General features: G+C 32.0%; 1 protein-coding gene across 2 annotated transcripts in view; it reads right to left on the bottom strand.

Moving 5' to 3' along the window:
* Positions 1-260: 260 nt before the first annotated feature.
* LOC111053726 (tetraspanin-9) overlaps positions 261-21,712 on the bottom strand; it is a 64,740-nt gene continuing 43,288 nt past the window's right edge. For both annotated transcript variants that reach the window (XM_022340646.2, XM_022340647.2), the window contains exons 5-7: positions 15,429-15,540; positions 12,859-12,983; positions 261-4,288 (exon numbers count right to left, since the gene is read on the bottom strand). In XM_022340646.2, the coding sequence (XP_022196338.1) occupies positions 4,196-4,288; positions 12,859-12,983; positions 15,429-15,540 (330 nt within the window). In that variant the 3' untranslated portion in view covers positions 261-4,195. The remainder of the gene's footprint in view (positions 4,289-12,858; positions 12,984-15,428; positions 15,541-21,712) is intronic.

Genomic DNA, 21,712 nt, shown 5'->3' with positions numbered 1-21,712 from the left:
AAATAAAAACGATACCGTATTGTCAGTTCCGCATAATTTGTTGAGCCGCTGTCTCAAATATTTATTTTTTGAAACTTTATAATTATTTGGAACTGACAATAACGTTTTTATTTCACCTTAATATGGAGAAATTCCACAATATCTCTCTTCATAGTGTACCGTGAATTTTATAAACAGCAGCAATAGTTTGAAACTTTTTTTGATTAATCGAGGCTGACAGTTGCATAAATTTATTTATAAAGTAATGCAATACCACCAATAATTTGTGATAAAATCTTGTTTATTCCTTTTTTCTATATTTACAAAAATATATCATGTATAATCACTATAATTAAACTAAACGGAAATTTACAATAATAAATAACAATAATACAGCACTTTGGTATTACAGAATTCGTTTACTATTGTAGATTTTTTTCTATCATAGAAAATGCATAGAGTTATGTGAAAACCCCCAAAAGACACTAACAATCAACTAAAAGTTCTTCATTCAAATTCTATAGTTAAATTTAATTTTAAAAGGCAGACGTTTTGTTCTATTTTTTTGAATTTGTAAAATTGTCATATTCTTATAGCTCGCTTTCCAGTAGTCATAAATGTTTGTGCAAATTTTCCAAATATTCAGCCATTATTTAGAAAAATATAGCAATTATTGAAAATAATTATTATTGAAAATTGGCGGCTGGGAAAGTAGCTTATTAGGACTTTCAGACAGTTTGAAAATTATATTTAGATAATATTATGTTTATTACCCAGGAACAATGCCCTAGTATATTGTTAGGGAGTTCAGAAACATTCTGTATGTTTAAATTTTCGGTTGAATTCAATAATAACACGTTTTTATCCAATACCTGATTAGTAGAACATAATTCGTCAAGCAAATTTAACCCTTCAATTCCCTAGCATTAGCCAATTCACTTTACTATCTATACTACATAGATATGTATAATAAAGGAAAGAACTGGCTTGCACACGTACGGGATATGGAAATTATGTTTGACACATCATCATGTCTGAACTACTGGACTGATTAACTTGAAATTTTTAATAAATAGATTCTTAATTAACCAAGGATGATTATAGGCCTATTTTCAATTCTTTAATATTTCATTACGTCAAGTTTATGTTAAAATAGATCCTTGCGGAGCACGGGTTCCTTATTGCTAGTAAAAAATAAAGCAGATGGATTGAGTGAGCCCTGCTAGCGTCTTGCAGCAATGGTGTAATCTGATCTATGAAACCGTTCCAACACAATTTACACCTACACTGATTGAACTGATCTTTTCAACTCTGAGCTCATTAATATTGATCGTTATTACTTAAACAATTAAATATTACTTAAAAATTAAATTGAACAGTTAAATACAGTAAGGCATTTGTTTAACCGGTTTTTATAGGACCAGGATCATTACGGATAAGCTAATGCGGGATAAACCATTTTCCTCATTTCTGAGAGAAAAATGCTGAGCGCATTGCAGTTGCGTTTCCTTGATGGGAGGCCTTTATATGTTATATACATTGTAAAATTGATTTCGTAAATTTCTTTCATTTATAATGTTTTCAGTAAGCGAGTGAGTCACTAGGCCTATACAGTCGCAATCAGCGGAGAACACAACACACTGCCGTGTCGAGTACAATTCACGTCTCCAAAAATGCAGCACTGTTCAGAAAGTTGTAAATTGCACTGTGGGCTACTTTTTCTGAGATATTTTTTATTTTTTCTCTCCAAACCATTGGGGATATACCGGATTATCAAATAAGCAAGTTCCTACCAGATGAACGAGGTTTCACTGTATTTCCCAATTATACTCTGTCCAAATTGGCATGAGCTCTGAAGGATTAGGGCGACCCTCCTACTATTCACACACACACAAGCGCAGTCTCCTTTTGTGTGTTTGAGTAAAGGGACGGTCTGTCAACCTGTATACTACGTAGTATACATAGTACAGTATATCAATGGCGCAGGTAGGCCGGGCGTGTGTGCCTGCGCGTGGGGGAGCAAAGGTCGGCTTAGTCATCCAGCGCTCATCGTTCTTTGGACAGAGTATAGGCCTATACTCATTTAAACTGAGTAAAGTTCAGGTACATAAAACTATATAAAATAAAAATTTATTTTAATTAAAAATAGTGTAGGCCTACGACATTTATTTTGTTAAAGTACGTTGAATTTAAAAAGACCGAAAGTCATATTTATAGACCGAAAATTTCATTGTAACTTAGGTAACAAAGGAATGGATAACATTTTTAAACATTTACAATGATTTTTGAACATCTGAATCTCTCATACTATTGTAGCATTGAACTAAAAATTAATCACCTACTGAAAAGTAATTTTAAACTAGATATTACTCATAGAATATAACAGAATAGAATATAATAGGATATAATAGAATAGGATAGGCTACTGTGAAGTTACCATGCAGTTGAGTTGCTTGAGATTTTAAGAGCTCAATCACATTAATAAGAATTTCTATTACATTCCAAAATTTTAATTACTTTTACTTAGACTGACCAGGCCTATATCAAATATTGATTATATGTAATTGATAACTTCTTAGAATGAATCATTAAAATATCCGAAAAATTAATTACATAACAATTATTCAAATCAACTGTTAGTATTGATTTTTTTGCTCATGTGAATAGAGAGAGCTGACAATCAAATGGCAACTGAAAAACTATTAACTTGGAATCATATAAATCAGGTCACTTTTATTCAGCTTAGAACGGCCATATTGAGATTACATGCTACAACATTACATGTCGAGTGGGAGGCAACAATTTTGTATAACTTGTGACTTATAATAATACAATTAAAATATAAAGCGAATGCAAGAAATATTTCATAGTGTTTTCTTGTCGTAAGAACCAAACTGAAATTGACTTCTCACTGTGTAGGTAGGCGCACACATATCGTCATCGGACGGACGGCACGCATCGGACGGATCGGATGATTAGATTTGATGCATTGTTTTCAATTGGAGTGCGCATAGGATGCGGATAGGTATGCGCACTCCAATTGAAAACAATGCATCAAATATAATAATCCGATCCGTCTGATGCGTGCCGTCCGTCTGATGACGATCTGTGTGCGTCTACCTTTAATCAGTAATGTCGTAGCATTGGCAGACATTGTTGAGTGTACGTTTTGTTACATTTTTTACTTTTAATTTTAATGAAAAATTCATGGCGTGAATATGTGAATCCTGGAATATTCCTTCTAGAACATTTTACTGGGTCTCATTATGGAAAATTTCTTGATATTCTGACTAGACATTTCTCAACATCTTTTTCCCATATCCTAATTTACTGTAAACTACATGTTCTCCTGCATAAAGTATGAAACCGTACCGTACTCTACCGTTATAATAAATCAATTAATTCACTAATCAGAATGCTTAAAAATGGTTTTAAAATCCCAATATTAAGTTCTATCTAAAATTCATTTTATCAATTATAAAATTACGTAAAGTAGGTACCGTACTGAAAAATTATAGTGTCGTGTAGAAGTAGCCTACTGGGATATTTGTAGACTCTATAGTATGGAGAAGTGGAATGTCAACTACAGTACCTATCACAAGACATAATACACATAAGTTTGATTTTTCTACAGCTTGAAATTTTAGCATACGATAGACCAAACCTTTCTCATCATTTCACCTCATCTTTAGAAATTATCATCTTTTAGAAAAACTGAGCGCCTTCCATACTAGTACGAAGGTACACACAACTACTCAACAATGTACGGTATCTCAATGAAACTTCTGATTTTTAAATACTTTCCTTCATTTGTTGATAATTTACTGTACCAAAATGATTGGATGTTTTGTTGAATTCTAATTTACATAATTAATTTCTGGATACTTATCAAATCTAATGTACCATTAAACTCATACATTTATTATAGATTTCATGGTTCATCCGATTTAATAAATGTCCTATCATAAAGAAAAAATAATCATAGAAGTTTACTAAAACAGTTGTGGATCGAACAGCAAAAGTAGAACCTGCTAGGCGGTGAAAATGATGGTGGAAAGTGATGGTAATGTACTATATAGTTGGAAAGAAGCTTTACAATATAGCCTACTGCTAAAATATTAAGACCTGCAGTGTTAAATCCAGTTGTCTAATGGACATTTCAGTTGAGATCGACGCCACATTGCAGATTCCAAACTGGCCTGAGCTCCTCGTTTAGTCAGGAAGTGTGGTCGTAGGATTTATATGTGTGCGATGATCTCTTATGTCGCACTGTGCAAAATAGTAGCATCGACGAAATCAAGCCAAAGAGCTGCAAAAGTAGGAAAAAACTAGTCAATTATTCTATCTTATAAATTCTCCAATCTATATAATATAGCCTTTCCCTCATCAGTTGACGCTATTGGAATAACAATAAATAATGATATGAACCAAAATTTTGTAAAATTCAATTTTACACAAAATCTTATTCACTCATTATTATTATTATATAATGAGGCTCAACTTGCCTTAGTTTGATTCAGAAGAAAACTATTCCCCATAAATGTTGCACTAAAGTATTTTATTTTTTTTTAATTTACTTGATACGTTGATTACATCCTATTCTTAATTATAGTTCCTATTCTGATTTCCGTTCGTATTTCCATGATATGAAATGAAAATGTTTTATAATTTATAATGTACAATGTATCTATAATTACCTGTAGCTTATTGTAACCAATTCATACTGTACTAATAAATGAGCTTTCACCTGGAATTATTTATCAACAAGTCGTTAGTTCAGTAAATGTTGTAGTTTTTCGATTCATTCTGTATTTTTTATGTAATGATTTCTACAGTTGTATTGGAGATTTCAACTCAACAAGTGAACAAAGAGAGGCGAAATCTCATATATTTCACAAATACTGTATTAAGTTTTCAAATGGCTTTCATTCTATCAATATGTGCTTCAGTGTTGTTAATGTTTGAATAATTTCGAAATTCATAACACATTGCTTTTGGAATATACATTTAATAACAAATTCAAAATAAAGTAGGCCTACTGGAAAATATGGTCAGTAAAAAATAATTATTGCTTTCAAAATACCAAATTATTTTGTTAAAATTATTATTTATTATCAATTCTTTTCGCTTTTGAGTAAAATTTATTAATTACTATTCATTCAAACATGTTTTCTAGCTGTCTTCTCCAATTTTCTTTACATGTTATTCTTATCCCCAAGTTCTCAAGACAAATATATTTTTGAACGTTCTTGTACATTTGTTGTTGTCTTCATAATAATTCAAGCATGTTACATTATCTTGCAATTTGTAATTAGGTTTTTAGTGCAAACATTTTGAACTGGCATTCAGCACTACTGTATTGTTTTCTTGTTTTGTAAACTAAGTTACGGTATTAATTAAAACTGTTGAATCACGGAGGAGAACACAAATGTTTCCTTCTTCTGTGGTTGAATGTTTTAAAAATAATTATGTATAGTGTTCGAAACTTGTACCTACATATCTAAAAATTGGAACACTTGGATGATTTATAAAAATGTTATATCTGTGATTCCAATAATAATAATTTGCTTTTGTAATTATGTTTATTAAATTATTAAATATTTCCAAATTGAATTTAATTTATTGATGACTCGCTACTTCCTCAACTTGTTTATCTTATTCAAATTCTATACCGTATTGATTCAACTTGGAAGAGGCTGGGGATGATGGTGCCGTGCTACCAATTTCTCCTAAATAGGTTGGATAGCATTTCACACCTATTAACCTACAGGAAGTTATCGGCTCCAAAGTGGTAGATTCTTGATAGACTATGAATGGATCTATCGCCTATGAATGAGAAATCCAGTTTTCAGAGCAAACCAACTTATAATCTTCAGAAGAATTTTGGCAATATACAACACAAATCCACAAAACAATACCTTACACACTTAAACATCCTAGCATCATTACAAGCTAAAATACTTATCCAGTTTATATAGTTGAAAACAATGGCTATAGGCTTGTAGACACACAAATCAAAATACACAAACTTAGAACACCATACAACTGTTCAAAACTCAATTTAAAACATTAAAATTCCAATTAAACAGAAAAATATTCAGAGAGCACAAAATTAGAACACTTAGCAAGCCATCATTTTTAGAGAAGACCAAACAAGTCAGAGCAAAAACCACACCTCAAAATCAGTGATGACTTCATGAACACGTCACCAATATTGAATTCCAAAAAATTATAAATTACAAGTTTAGAATTTACATTTTACATTTGTTCTCAATAAAACTTTATTTCGAAACTGTTATTTTAAATTTATATATCCTCTATATTTATAATAATCTATTAATACTGTTTCTCTGTTTCGGTGATACCATGGAATGCAACACAATTATTTACGATAAATTCTCAGTTAAAAAGTTGTCCACATATTGATTACTCTGATATTTACTATCAAGTTTTATAGATCTTGAATTGAAGATTCGATTTTAATCAAGAAAAAATGTAATATTACAAATACCCCCCTCTTGACATAAAAAAATTTACTGTTTGAGAATTTAAAGAAAAAAAATTACATTTCCAGAAAATGGAAGTTGTTGAAATTAAATTTGAGAACAGTAACAATTTTTTCTATAAAAACATTACATGTCAACTATAATTGAAAATTATTATAAAAGTTCATCAATAGCATTTGTTATACGTTTCCGATCAATATTTCAAAGTATAGAATATCAAAATTACTTTTGATTTAGCTTCATAATTTGAAGAAAATATCTCAATGGAAAGTTTAATATATATAAAGAATAGTTTTTGAAATTGCATATAAATTTAATAGATAGAAAAATTCAAATTTTTTATTGCATAAAAAAATTAGTATGTTGAATAAAAAAAAAATTTTTTAATGAATTGTTACATTTAATTTTCACATAAAATTTCAATAAATCAAAAAATGTTCATTTCTTTCACTATTGACACGGTTGATTTTATCGATGCAAATTTTGTAAAACAGTCTGTTAAGGCACTCAGTATGAGTTTCAGTTAAGTGTGACTCCAGTGTGATGACATCAGTGTTGGGCTGATCCGAATACTCATAGTGTTGGTCTGATACTTGTAGTCGACTGATGCATACCAAACTCGATACAGGTGACATCTCAGTTAGCATTGCCTCAGGCTTGTAGTAGACGGCTGCATACCAAACTTGATACAGGTAACATCTCAGTTAGCATTGCCTCATGCTTGTAGTAGACGGCTGCATACCAAACTCAATACAGGTGACATCTCAGTTAGCATTGCCTCATGCTTGTAGTAGACGGCTGCATACCAAACTCAATACAGAGTCACATAAATTTTGTATCATATAATTATACAATGTACATTTCAGGCTTGAAATGACAATGTAATTTGTTTTTTGGAAAAGAGATAGACGCTGCATACAGGATTAACTTAGGTGAGGATTAATTTAGGTAAGGTTTGGTTTTTTGATATTTTCAGCTTTCAAGGTTTAGAGTTCTGCATACAGGAATAATTTAGGAGAGGATTTTTTGAATCAATTCTTCCATGATACTGTGACTGTTATTCTGAATTCAAAGTTGTGAATGTGAACATGGATGGCAATTACCTCCAGGTAATGTGGTAGTGTTGAAGTTTGAGTTACATGGTCAGCAATAGGCGTTGGCATTGTCGTAGGCATTGGCATCAACATTGGCGCAGGCATTGGCATCGGCACAGGCATCGGCGTAGACATTGGCATAGTTATTGGTGTAGATATTGGCGTTGGCATTGGCATCGACATTGGTGCAGACATCAGTGTAGATATTGGTGTAGTTATTTGTGTAGACATCGGTGTAGTTATTGGCGTTGACATTGGCATAAGCATCAGCGTAGATATTGGCGTAGTTATTTGTGTAGATATTGGCGTTGGCATTGGCATCTACATTGGCGCAGGCATTGGCGTGGACATCGGTGTAGTTATTGGCGTTGACATTGGCGCTGGCATTGGCATCGACATTGGCGCAGGCATTGGCGTAGACATCGGTGTAGTTATTGGCATTGACATTGGCATCGACATTGGCGCTGATAGTCAATTAATGAGTCACACTAGTTCGAAAATCACCCAAATGTTCTTAACACTCTTCATAGCATTCACTTGTTGCTGATTTCGAGATTCACGTGATAATTATTTCGATGTTAATGTCCATGCTGTACCTGTTATCTTAAAATGCTTATAAACTAAAAAGAAAATTTTTATTAGACTACCAATACAATCTAATACACATGAAAATTATTTCTAAGTATATAATCAATATAAAAATGAAATTTGTTAACATCTTATTATACAGTCAGCAATACATATTTTGTGAAATTTCCTCAAACTCAATGGAGACATCAATCACAAAATTTTAATAAAAAAAATAATTTCATTTCCATTTATTCACTGTTCAAATAACAAAATTTAATCCATTCTTCAAAATTTAGAACATAAACAAATACATGTTACATAAATTTCATTACACCCTGTATCATTATCAAAATTTAAAAAAAAATCAGATCATCACAACAAAAATAATTTCAATACATATTTCAATAATTTCAGACAATTTGTCTTCTATTCACAATCATTTCATAATACAATATATCTGCATTTCATTATCATTTAGTATAACATTTCATTTATAGCATTTATAGCAAATTCATTTCACATTTATGATTTATCATTCAGGAATTCAAAATTATTTATGTGGACACATTTATAAATTTTCATTTTAATTTTTTGTTCAAATATTGTATAAAAAGCAAATTATTAAATATTATTAATCATCGTTTGTTGGATACTATAGTTTATTTCGACTTTTCAATGTTCTAAACACAAACTACATTTCATGACAAAACTTTACTATCAATCTTTAAACAAGAAATCATTCAAAACATCAATAATATTTTGCTTCAAAGGCAATCAATATTTATAAGTAATCATCTGCATCTATGGCAATCAACATAAGTAATCAACACAAAAAATATTATCTCATTACTGCCTCTCTAAGTCATAACCTCTGTTATTCCTTCTTTAGGCAATAATGGGTTTCCATCTCAAAAAACAATCACATACCAGCAAAATTCTAATTAACAAACCCCACTAAAAATTCTACATACACTCCAGCATCCATTTCAAACGATAATCAATCATATCAAAATTTATAGAACAGTTTTTAAAATTTAGAAAAAGACATCAATTACAAAAACTTTAGAGAAATTTTAATCTTTAACTCATTTCAATTAATAATATGACAAGACGTTTTTATTTAATGAAAACATTATTCAAGTTAACTTTAATTTATATTGAACATCTCATATATATGGTGACACAATTCATTAATACTTTAAAATTTTGAAGTTTTATTATTATAACAAAAGTATTTATACATAAGATTAAATTTCAGTATGTTCTAAATTGTACCATTTATTTTTTAAATAATTTCAGAATTTGAAGACTGTATAATAAGTACAAACATTTCAAGATTACAATACAAAGACGATCAAGATGAATAATGGGTAAATAAGTTCCCTAAAAAATACAAATAAGAGAAAAAGAAAAATTGAGTAAATAAATTTCCTAAATAATACAAGGAAGAGAAAGATTAATTAGAGCCTATCCTACATGTCAGTTCTAAACTTTCTAGTATATATTTTTTTAATAGAAATATACTGAAAATGAGAATATGGGACATAATTTGCTCTGAAAAACCTAGTTACCTAATATAATACCTGACAAAAAATAGACATAATTAAAATATGTAATACATGATGAAAAAATATACCGCAAGCAAACAATTATTTACACTACAATAGATAGATTTTAAAAAAGTTAAGTTTTATCAACAATTTAAAGATTAGGAAAATAAGCTACTATTTTAACTTCCAAAATTATTTCAGAAAAATACAAATTTAAATGACTATGGACAAGATTGGTTAAGATATGCATCATAGAAGAATTTTACTGAACATTACACAGAAACAGGAAAGAACCGAAATTTGAAAAGATTAAGGGCCAAGAAAAATAGGCTACAGGAAAGAAAAAAGAAACAATTATGGACTCTTACCATACACTGCATAGTGATTATGCTATTCTGAATCCCGGCATAACACAGGATTCCTAATCATTGTGTGCTTTCTGATGGTATTTCTCCATCATATATTGATTGACTATCATAATTTTACCTGTACTTATCTCTTCAAGTTTGAAACACCCTTTATTGAGATAATCTCTTACTATGTAAGGTTCACGATATTTAGGACACAGCTTGGCAGAAAACTTCTTCAGCTTGCTCGACAAAATGTAATTTCGAATTACAACTAGATCATCAACCTTGAATTTCTTAGCAATGTTAAAACGAGAAATATAATACTCAGTACTCTTAGATAAGTTTGGCTTATATTTTCCAAATCTCAAATCATTTCTAGCAGACTAGCCGTCAGGCTCGCTTCGCTTGCCATATATGTCTAGCCAGGGGGCTCCGCCCCCCTGGACCCCCGACTGGATTGTCCAAGAATGAGATCAGCAGGCTCGCTTCGCTCGCCTGCATTTTTCATTTGAGCATTTTTATCATATGTTAGGACAATCCAGTCGGGGGTTCAGACTAAACGTCTGGCTAAACAGATATGGCAAGCGAAGCGAGCCTGACGGCTAGTAATATAATATGACTGAATGTTGTCTGACCACATTCTAGCAATGAATTTTCTCTTTAAATTCTTCAAAGTTATTTACATCAAAATGGATGAAAATCCACCAATCACGATGAGCAAAATTTGAATTAAAATTGTTTTCCAAAATACCTTTAATTTTGATCCAGTTTGTGATTTAATTTCTCTCAAGATACTCGGTCAAGTTTACTAAGAAATGCATTGGATTCTTTTTGTCAATTTGCATTTGGAATTCAAACCTATCGAAATTACTATTGTTACCAGTAAGATTACACATTGGTGTTGACATGTTAATTTTATTTATGTTTTTCCTAACCTCAGTTATAGCAGCTGTATTTTCTTGACAATCTATTTTCAAAGAGGATAATACCTTGATTTCCTTGTCTACTTTTTCGTTTAATTCTACAACCTCTTTTTCAACATGCTTAATACTTTCATTATTTTCTACATTGATAGCATTTTGTGTCATATTTTGTTGCTCAACTATGATCTTATTTTTATTTACTCTTTCATTAACCTCATTGACCCTATCAGAAACTTGAATGATTTTGTTTTGCATTGATTTTTCTACATCTAACATTGATATTTCAAGATCATTAGTTTTCTGCTGTACATGACCTATTTCTTTGTGATTTTTACTTAATGTATCATTTATCTCTTTTATTTCCTGCTTTGTACTAACCTGATCTAGTCTTATGCTAGCAAATTCTTGCTTCATATCATCAAACCTAGCATTTTGATCTTGTTTCAAATTATCAATCTTAGCATTTTGCTCATCAATCTTAGCATTTTGCTCATCAAACCTTTGTGTTAGGAATGCTATGAGATTTATATCATTTTTAGCTCCTACCATACTTGTTTCATTTGATATTTCTACTACTTCCTCATGAATTGTTACATTTGAAACATTTTCACTTACAGCTACACTATCGTTTGAGTCATTGTTTAAGGTTAGGTCTAAATCTTAAGATTCTTCATCTAAGTTTTGAATGTTTTCACTGGATAAAACTTCATTATTTTTATTATTCTCCATCTTGCTACTGCGTAAAAAATATTTACTCATTAGAACCTGAACTTTTTCGAACCGATTTCCCACTCAGCAGCATCTCCCATTCATAATTCATCAAGATATCTATCCTACCAATAATTTTTTATAACCAGGGATATATTTTGTAGTTTGAGTCCCACACCAGGGCGTACCATTTGGGACATATTTATTTTGTAATTCGGTCCCACCAGGGGTACCATTTGCCATGCTACCAATTTCTCCTAAATAGGTTGGATAGCATTTCACACCTATTAACCTACAGGAAGTTATCGGCTCCAAAGTGGTAGATTCTTGATAGACTATGAATGGATCTATCGCCTATGAATGAGAAATCCAGTTTTCAGAGCAAACCAACTTATAATCTTCAGAAGAATTTTGGCAATATACAACACAAATCCACAAAACAATACCTTACACACTTAAACATCCTAGCATCATTACAAGCTAAAATACTTATCCAGTTTATATAGTTGAAAACAATGGCTATAGGCTTGTAGACACACAAATCAAAATACACAAACTTAGAACACCATACAACTGTTCAAAACTCAATTTAAAACATTAAAATTCCAATTAAACAGAAAAATATTCAGAGAGCACAAAATTAGAACACATAGCCAGCCATCATTTTTAGAGAAGACCAAACAAGTCAGAGCAAAAACCACACCTCAAAATCAGTGATGACTTCATGAACACATCACCGATATTAAATTCCAAAAAACTATAAATTACAAGTTTAGAATTTACATTTTACATTTGTTCTCAATGAAACTTTATTTCAAAACTGTTATTTTAAATTTATATATCCTCTATATTTATAATAATCTATTAATTCTGTTTCTCTGTTTCGGTGATACCATGGAATGCAACACAATTATTTACGATAAATTCTCAGTTAAAAAGTTGTCCGCTTATTGATTACTCTGATATTTACTATCAAGTTTTATAGATCTCGAATTGAAGATTCGATTTTAATCGAGAAAAAATGTAATATTACAATGGTTACATCATGTGCCTCATTATACTGTTTATTGTTGGTAATGTGATGGGTTGATAATCAATGATAATCAGATATGAATAAAATATATTAAAGTATATAAAATAAATGAAGATTCTGAATGAATAATTATTGTTATTTTTACCTGAATGAAGCAGACGACAAGGCCAACTATGCCCACTATGTGTAAACGCTGAACAAACCACATCTGCACCTGTTCAGCACACCCCTTGCTGTACCAAAAGTCGGCATTATTTGCTTGGCCACAATCTGAAAAATACATGATCAAGTAATAACCTTCTTAGAAACAATTCAATAAAACGGAAACTAAGTTGAGTAAGCCAATTAATTACACATTGTCCGTTAGACCTATATGTGTGGAGCTTTCAAAGAATTTTTATATTGATGGCAGAAATCAACAAATTTAATAATAAACCACTTTTTGATATTAAAAAGAACGACCAGCAGTCAGATTTTTTCCAATAAATTATGAATTTATCACTCACTGTGACAACGAGATTCTTCGGCAGGTCCGCCATCTTTCTGGTTCTACTCATAGACAAGTAAAAGGATAGGATGGAAATTAGTGTGCTGTTATTGGTGTCTATTGAGTTTGCTATGGCTGAGAAGGTAATCAAAGAGGATGTGGAATTTGAAGTTGGTTTGTTCGTTTTATATACATTGTCTATTGCTTTTAAATTGAGTGTATATTTCAACTTGTTTCATTGTGTCTAGTTCTGGTCCTTTGTTTTTTATGTGTATGACTTGTATATCGGTATTTATGTTTGTGTTTGTGATTTTCTTGTATTATAGGTGGTCTGCGAATGCACATTTTAGTCCCTGAATATTCCTTGTATCTTTGATTGAAAGAACGGCCTGTCTGTCTGATGTAGAATTTATCAGCACATTCAGAGCATTTCAGCTTTCATACTCCTGGGTGAAATAATGATTCGACCAACAGAACCCAATCGACAAACTACTTCAAAAAATCAAAAATAAAAAACAAGAAAAGGACAAAAATGAAAAGTTCTCAACAATGACGTACATAAACAATAGATCCAACAGAATAGGAAGTATGTTTCGAAAATCTGGGTATGAAAAGTGAAATCTGGGTTTTAAGTGACATTTAGAACAAAAAATAAAACATGCACGCAAATCAGTAAGAGAGAAAATATTCAGGACATCAGAAAACTCCCAGGAGTATACAAGTTGAAATGCTCTGAATGTGATAAATTAGACATCGGACAGACAGGCCGTTCTTTTAATCAAAGATACAAGAACTCTTGTTGAAGATATTTCATTGATCAATGCAATATCTCAACTGGGGTAATGTAGATTCCAATCCAAATTATCTGTTTCAATTCAATCACTATTATTAATCGAATTGTGTGCGACAGCCACTCTTCATGGGAGTCAATGGAAGCTGTGAGAGTGAGTATTTTTTGTAACCGTGACATCTCACAATTCGGTTCCTATAGTGCCACAGACTGCCAGATTTGTCCGCCTGCTATTTTCTTCATGTGGAGCAAACTCAAATCAAAAGTTTGCACAACTCAACCAATAACTGTTGTTGAATTAGAACAGATAGATAATCCAGAATGAAATTCACAATATCCTAGTTGAAATGTTCTACCCATTGATGATAAATTTCTAACACAAATTTCAGAAGTGTATTCCTACATCTTTCTCCTGCATAACTACAAAGCCTCATTCTCGAAAAATGATAAATGTGATTTATAGCATTGATATAATATAGAAATTCGATTCTCCTTCTTCACTCTTCTCTTACAGTACGGCATTTAAAAAAGTATTCGTTATTCTCGGTTAAATGCTATTAGATCGTACATGATAACAGTTTTTGTCCTCTTCCTGCATGAGCAGAGCTTTATTAGTGAACGCTTACTTCAGCGTCTAGCTTCTATCTGTGTATTACACTTGAAATACTGTAGGCCTACTTGAAACAATTTTATTTTTTGTCTTTTCAGTCCATAATTATCTTTGATTTTTTAATGGAGTTTGATATACTTTTGAACAAATTCATCAGCAACTTTTGAACATAATAGGCTATAGACATCCAGGCCTAATGCCGAGGATTTTGAGCAATAATAAAAAATTAAACAATAACAAACAATGATAGCTGAATTGAGAGAGTTTCAAGATCAATAATTTTCCAATAATAAACCTTTGTCAATGTTCAAGTCAAGTAATAAACATTGAATAACTGAAAAAAGGATATACATAATTTGGTATCATATATGTATCAGGCTCAATGACGGTGTCCTCGAGAACCCCCCCCCCCTGTCCTGTAGTGAGGTCCAAGTTATAATAGCATTTTTTGATTAACATTGGTGTTGCTATTTTTTTTTTGTCTATCATTCGACAAAGCAGGTAGCGCTATCCTTTATTAGCACCGAAATATTCAATCTCAATTATGAAAATTGAATTATTATTAAATCATTGAAAATATATTTTCTTGATGAATAAAATATAGGCCTAATTGATTTTTTTTAACAAGGATGAATAGTATTGATATTACATCAGTACCGGTTGATCAGCTATCTTCTAAAGAAGGCAGTGGCAAGGCAGAGAATCGGCGACACTTTTCTATCTTTCTCCATTGCTAATAAAACGTGGACCTCACCATAGAGTCATTGATAAATAAAAATTTCCATGTTGATTCTGTATGAAATGATAATTTTAGGCATACAAACTCACACGTTAGATTTTGGTACTGAGGGATGCAGCAGGAATCTGGCACAATTTTCTTCTCCGGCCAAGCTTTGATATCAAACCAATCTTCATAACCAGTCACTCCACAGCAATGAAACTGTACAAAAAAAATACTGAATAGAAATTTTCATAGAACTCATCAATATCAATAGTTTTGTTTTTTTTAATTATCCATTATATACCATAATCATTTAGAGAGTTTTAATGGAAAAAAAAATTTTAATTAAATAATTAGCCAACTAAATAGTGAAATTATTTGGGAAATCTGTGATATTCTTCCAGCCAAGGAACAGTGTAAGGCTCTATCTTATAGAGAGAAGATAGCATAAATATAGCTTACGCTACCCATTTCCCTCTACGGCACTATTACTCACTCTAGCGCGACTCCAGTCAATCGTACGATTCCAGTCGCAGATAGCTTCTGTCTTTTCGACCTTTCAACTTGACTTATTTGAAATTGTGTAGTTAAAGACTTATTTTGATCAAACTCTATTGTAATGGTATTTTATCAGAAATTTTACTACTTGTACAACAAATTTGAACTTGTTCTAGTTTATATTCACGATATTTCACTTTAAATCCTAACCTCATTTTATTGAATATAAAAATGATACTGTATAGTCGTCTCACTCTTCTTGCGACCAGCATGTCGAGTCGCCAGGAAGCTCAGTCGAGAGTACCGTATCCAATGAATAGATTTGGAGTGCAAAAAATCCAATCAGGGATTATCTTTTCATTTGATGTTGGGGTTATTATTAGTTTTAAGGACCCGTGTTATCGGATGGGCAAGTGAAAATGTCGGTCCCGGTTGAAGTATGACAGTCGTAAGGCCCATTGATGGCCTAAATTATATATATTCAGGCAAGGTCGGACCTTCCCGCAAGGGACTCCCCACCAACAAAAGCCATATAAATGTACCGTACCTACTTTTACTAGTGTTAAGGAGGAGTTAGTTGATGGTTGAAGTTAGCTTAAAGGAAGGCTTGAGGTTGGTTTTTTAGTTTTAAAATGACAATATACTAATATTATTAATTTTTTAATTTTGAATTAAAAATTTTGACAAACCACACACATCGCTGATGTATGGTCGAGTCGCTTTGCGATTTGAGACGCGCTGATGTGAGTAGTGCCAATAATATCAATCAATCACACAATAACTCGTTGTTTATTAACAAAATACAAAACTAGTCCACCACCAACTTTTTCCTATAGTCTTATTATTCTACTCAGCCACAACAAAACTTTATTCGTACTTAAATAGTATCAATAAATGTAAATGAAATAGTGTTTCCAATAAAAACTTCCTAACTCACACTAATACAGATTCCTTGAGAGTTTCTCCTCGTCTCCATGCTTCAATAAGCATGGAATAAAATAATAAATAAAATAATTCATGTGAGAATATGCTACACAAATTGATCCTGCGGCAAGAAGTAATTTGTATCGATTTGGGATGGAAAGGATAAGATCCGTCTCCTTTCTTTAAGGCTAGTATTAAAGTTGAAACATATTTAGTAAAACATTTTGTTTAAAATATTATTATTCTTCTTCTGAAGATACCCATACACTATATACCTAGAGTGAGGTTTACGTTATAGGATGGCAGTGGAGAGGAGAACTAACAACGTTTCCGATCCTCTGTCATGTCAATGCCTTCTATAGACGGTAGCTGATACAGGTTTACTGATGTCATATTAAATGTTCATTCTCGTTTAAAATAATCAATTATATTTCATTAAGCAAGAAATTATATTTTTCAATAATTTAATAATGAATTTTCATAATGAAAATTAAATATTTTGTTAATAATTTGTATCAATTCTACATTGTTAAAAGACGATCTGGCAACAGAGCAAAGCGCGAAAGTGATAGCGCTATTCGCTTTGTTGAATGATAGACAAGGATAGCAATAACATTGCAAATCAAACCCTGCCATTATAATTTTGACCTTACTATAGTTCCACAAATTCCAATTGGGAGAACTTTCAATATACGGTACATGTCTAGTTCAGTGAGAAGTAAGTATTAGGCCTAATAAGTAAGTACCGGTAAGCCATGAATATCAGCATCTTGAATTACGATTCATTTCAATATTTTGATTGAATTATTTCATTCCAATTGGATATTTCAATATATTATTTTTTTTATTCCAATATGTAATTTGATCTGAGACCCGTTAGGTCGGCCACTATCGACAGGACAAGAGTGTCGAACTTGTGTGAACGAAAAAGACATTCACGCAAAAGACACCGAACGAAGAAACAGCTGTTCGACAGTAGCTTCTGATATAAAATAACGGGTGCGCGACGAGGTGCCACCCCGACTACTTGACACCCCGACTACTTGTCCCCTTTTAAAACCGGTTTTTAGGGGACAAGTAGACGTGAGCCATACCCGTCTAGTTGTATCCTTTCTGAGGAGGTGACAACTAGTCGGGGGGACACCCTGTCGTTAGGGTGCGAGGTGTCAAGTTGTCGTTTTCCAGAATGACCAGGTTCCAGAATGATTCGATTCCAAAATGACCAGGTGCCAAGTAGTCGGGGTGACAACTAGACGGCTACCCAAATAAACCACTGGAAAATTACAAATTATAATGATACAAGAATATAATTAAACCTTGAATAGAGCAGTAAAGAAAAAATGACCGATGAAAAATATTTTTTATTCCAAGCCTTTTGCTGATGACACAACATGCATAACGAACGTGTGTTAACACATTTTCAACACATTTGTCTTTGCCACACCCTTGAGAAGTGAACATGATGTACAAGCAGTTTACTTCTCAAGGGTGTGGCAAAGACAAGTATATATATCACTTAACAGAAAACACTTTAAAGTTTTGTAATATAAATATAAACAGGATACACATGACACGGATAGATTAAAAACACTTGGAAACCTACATTCAAACAAGAATTTTCGGGGGCTGGGCCCCCTTTGTCAATCAACCAGGAAGTGAAGTGGTGCAGATTTCAATATTCTAACGGTCGTGACCACAGTGATCTCTACCGCGTCTCTGTGGTCACGACCGTTAGAATGTTCAAATCTGCACCCCTTCACTTCCTGGTTGATTGACAAAGGGGGCCCAGCCCCCAAAAATTCTTGTTTAAATGTAAGTTTTTAAGTGTTTTTAATCCATCCGTGTCGTGTGTATCCTGTTTATATATATATATATATATATATATATATATATAATATATATATATATATATATATATTATATATATATATATAGGGTGATTCATAATTATGGTAAAATATTTTAATACGTGTAGTAGAGGTAAAAATAAGAAAAAAGTTCATACAAACATATATCCATAAACGCTCCATTAGCGAGCTATACAGAGTGAAAGATTTCACCCGGAATTCAGTTTCTCTGGTGAAATACACCGATGCTGAATTGTTTGGGGACTAGTTTTTGAAAAACTTATGCTGGATTCATATGGAAAAATATCTGAAAAATTGAATAAAACTAGTCTGGAAGCTGTAGTGTGAGTAGTTTTTGAGAAAAAAGTTGAAATATGCAAAAAATCTAAGTAGAAGAACACAGACTTCTACATTTGATGCCCAATAACTTTCTTTAATGATCAGTAAACAAATAAATTTTCGCAATAAAAATTGTAGAGAATTTAATTCTGAAAAGAATTATGTAAGCTGTGTAAACTAAATTCAAATAAAAGTTGAATATAATGTATTCTTATGTAGTACATTACACCACAAAAATTTGCTGTTATATGAGGAGAGAACTAATAACTCATAAGTTGTAGCTGATTGCAAATAGAATATTCGGTTTTTTATGAGAAGTTTTTTTTTTATATGAAAGTAGCATATCTGAATGACATTAAACTTATACCAAAAGACTAGTAGATTATGCCATTAAGCCTGGGAGGAAGCTCGAACAGAAGTAGATGATATCCTATGATTCCTGCCCAAATGTTTACTGAAAACTGATGTTGTGGAAGCATTAGGATTGATGGCATGAGGATTCTCAGCTGCCCAAATATGTTAGTTGTGGACGTTAACGATTGCTGTTCTTGTCAAGTGTGCCTCGTCGGTAAATAAAACGGTTGTTAAAAAGTTTGGGTAAACAAGTTTTACTAAAAACCATCGGCAAATACCAGCATGGGGAATACAGTCTTGTGGCAATAGAGTATGAACTTTCTGGAGGTGGTATGGATGTAATTGTTGCTCTTTTAGTATCCTCCAAATAATAGATTAATTGGCATTAAACTGCACTGACAATTCTCTTGTGCTCTTCTCTGGATGTTCATAAATGTCATTAAGAACTTGTTCTTCTAACCCAACAGTCATAGTAGATCGGGGTCTGCCTGCATAAATGTGCTCTTTGGATATCAAAGAATCTGTTTCAGACAGACGTTGATGAATAGTGGCAAAAAACATTGAACTTGGACATACTCGGTTAGGAAAGTTCTCTTGATACAAACGTCTTGCTTCAGTACTATTACAGTAGTGTCCCATTCCATACATTAAATGCATGTCAGCTAATTCAGAGTATGAATAATGTCTAAAATTACCTGCCTAATTTTTTAAAAAGTTAACACTTAACACAAAAGCAAAGTGAAATGGTTACAAATAACTGGTTAATAGATTAAACAAAAAACACAGCGCAGCTACAGTTGGCCTAACTTACAGTTTGTTTTTTTTTTGTTCAACAGTGAGCTAAAATATTTCTGAAAATAATTTTCAGCTGATAATTTCTTTTGAATATTTTCTTATTTAAAACAAAATAAATCAGCTGTTTTGGAACAGCTGTTATTAAAATCCATGTTTCATTTGCAATCAGTTACAACCTATGAGTTATTAGTTCTCTCCTCATAAAACAACAAATTTTTGGGGTGTAATGTACTACATAAGAATACATTTTATTCAACTTTTATTTAAATTCATTTTACACAGCTTGCATCATTCTTTTCAGAATTAAATTCTCTACAATTTTTATTGCGAAAAATGATTTGTTTACTGGTCATTAAAGAAAGTTATTGAGCATCAAACATAGAAATCTGTGTTTTTCTACTTAGATTTTTTGCATATTTCAACTTTTTTCTCAAAATTACTCACACTACAGCTTCATATGGCACATATGGCACATATGGCACATATGGCACATAACAGAAGCTATATATATATCAATAAAATATATCAATGTATCAATAAACAGGATACACACGACACGGATAGATTGAAAACTCTTAAAAACTTACATTTAAACAAGAATTTTTGTGAGCTGGGCCCCCTTTGTCAATCAACCAGGAAGTGGAGTGGTCACTTCAGACCTTTTTCTCTCCATCCATCTGTACCGTGAAATCTGTGGTCTCTGCTGCTACAATTGAGTGTGGTTGACTATTGGATTCAAAACTGCAGTCTGCTCGGTTGAGGAAGGAGACTCAGTCTCCGAAAATTTCCCCCCATTTCTAATGTAAGTTCTTGAGTGATTTCAATCTATTTTTATTGTGTCTCCTGTTTTAATTTGTATTACAAACTTTAAAGTGTCTTCTGTTATGTTATAACACTTAAAAACTTACATTAGAAATGGGGGGGAGATTTTCGGAGACTGAGTCTCCTTCCTCAACCGAGCAGACTGCAGTTTTGAATCCAATGGTTGACCACACTCAATTGTAGCAGCAGAGACCACAGATAACATGGTACAGATGGATGGAGAGAAAAAGGTCTGAAGTGACCACTCCACTTCCTGGTTGATTGACAAAGGGGCCCAGCTCACAAAAATTCTTGTTTGAATGTAAGTTTTCAAGTGTTTTTAATCTATCCGTGTCATGTGTATCCTGTTTTTTATATATATATATATATATATATAATATATATATATATATATATATATATTATATATAATATAATATATTATATATTATATATAATAATATATTTGGTTGATTGTCAATCAACCAAATATTTGTTTTTAATCTATCCAATCAACCAAATATATTATATATATATATATATATAACTTTGAAGTCTGTAATATAGATAGAAACAGGAGACACAATACATAAATAGATTGAAAACACTTGAAAACTTACATTAGGAACAGAAATTTTTGAGAAAGAACTGAGTTCCCTTCCTCAACCGAGCAGACAGCAGTGAGTGGTACATTTTGAAATCCAATGGTCGTGACCACAGAGTACACATAGAGAGTCAATTGTAGCAGCAGAGACCACAGATTACACGGTGCAGACAGATGGAGAGAAAAAGAGTACAGATTCAGGGGACATCATGGGGTATTTAGGGGGCGG

Source organism: Nilaparvata lugens, chromosome 3 (genome assembly GCF_014356525.2).
Source record: "Nilaparvata lugens isolate BPH chromosome 3, ASM1435652v1, whole genome shotgun sequence".
In the NCBI taxonomy this organism is placed as follows: domain Eukaryota; kingdom Metazoa; phylum Arthropoda; class Insecta; order Hemiptera; family Delphacidae; genus Nilaparvata; species Nilaparvata lugens.
The sequence above is the reverse complement of the archived record's forward strand: the minus strand, read 5'-3'. Positions and strand labels throughout refer to the sequence as shown.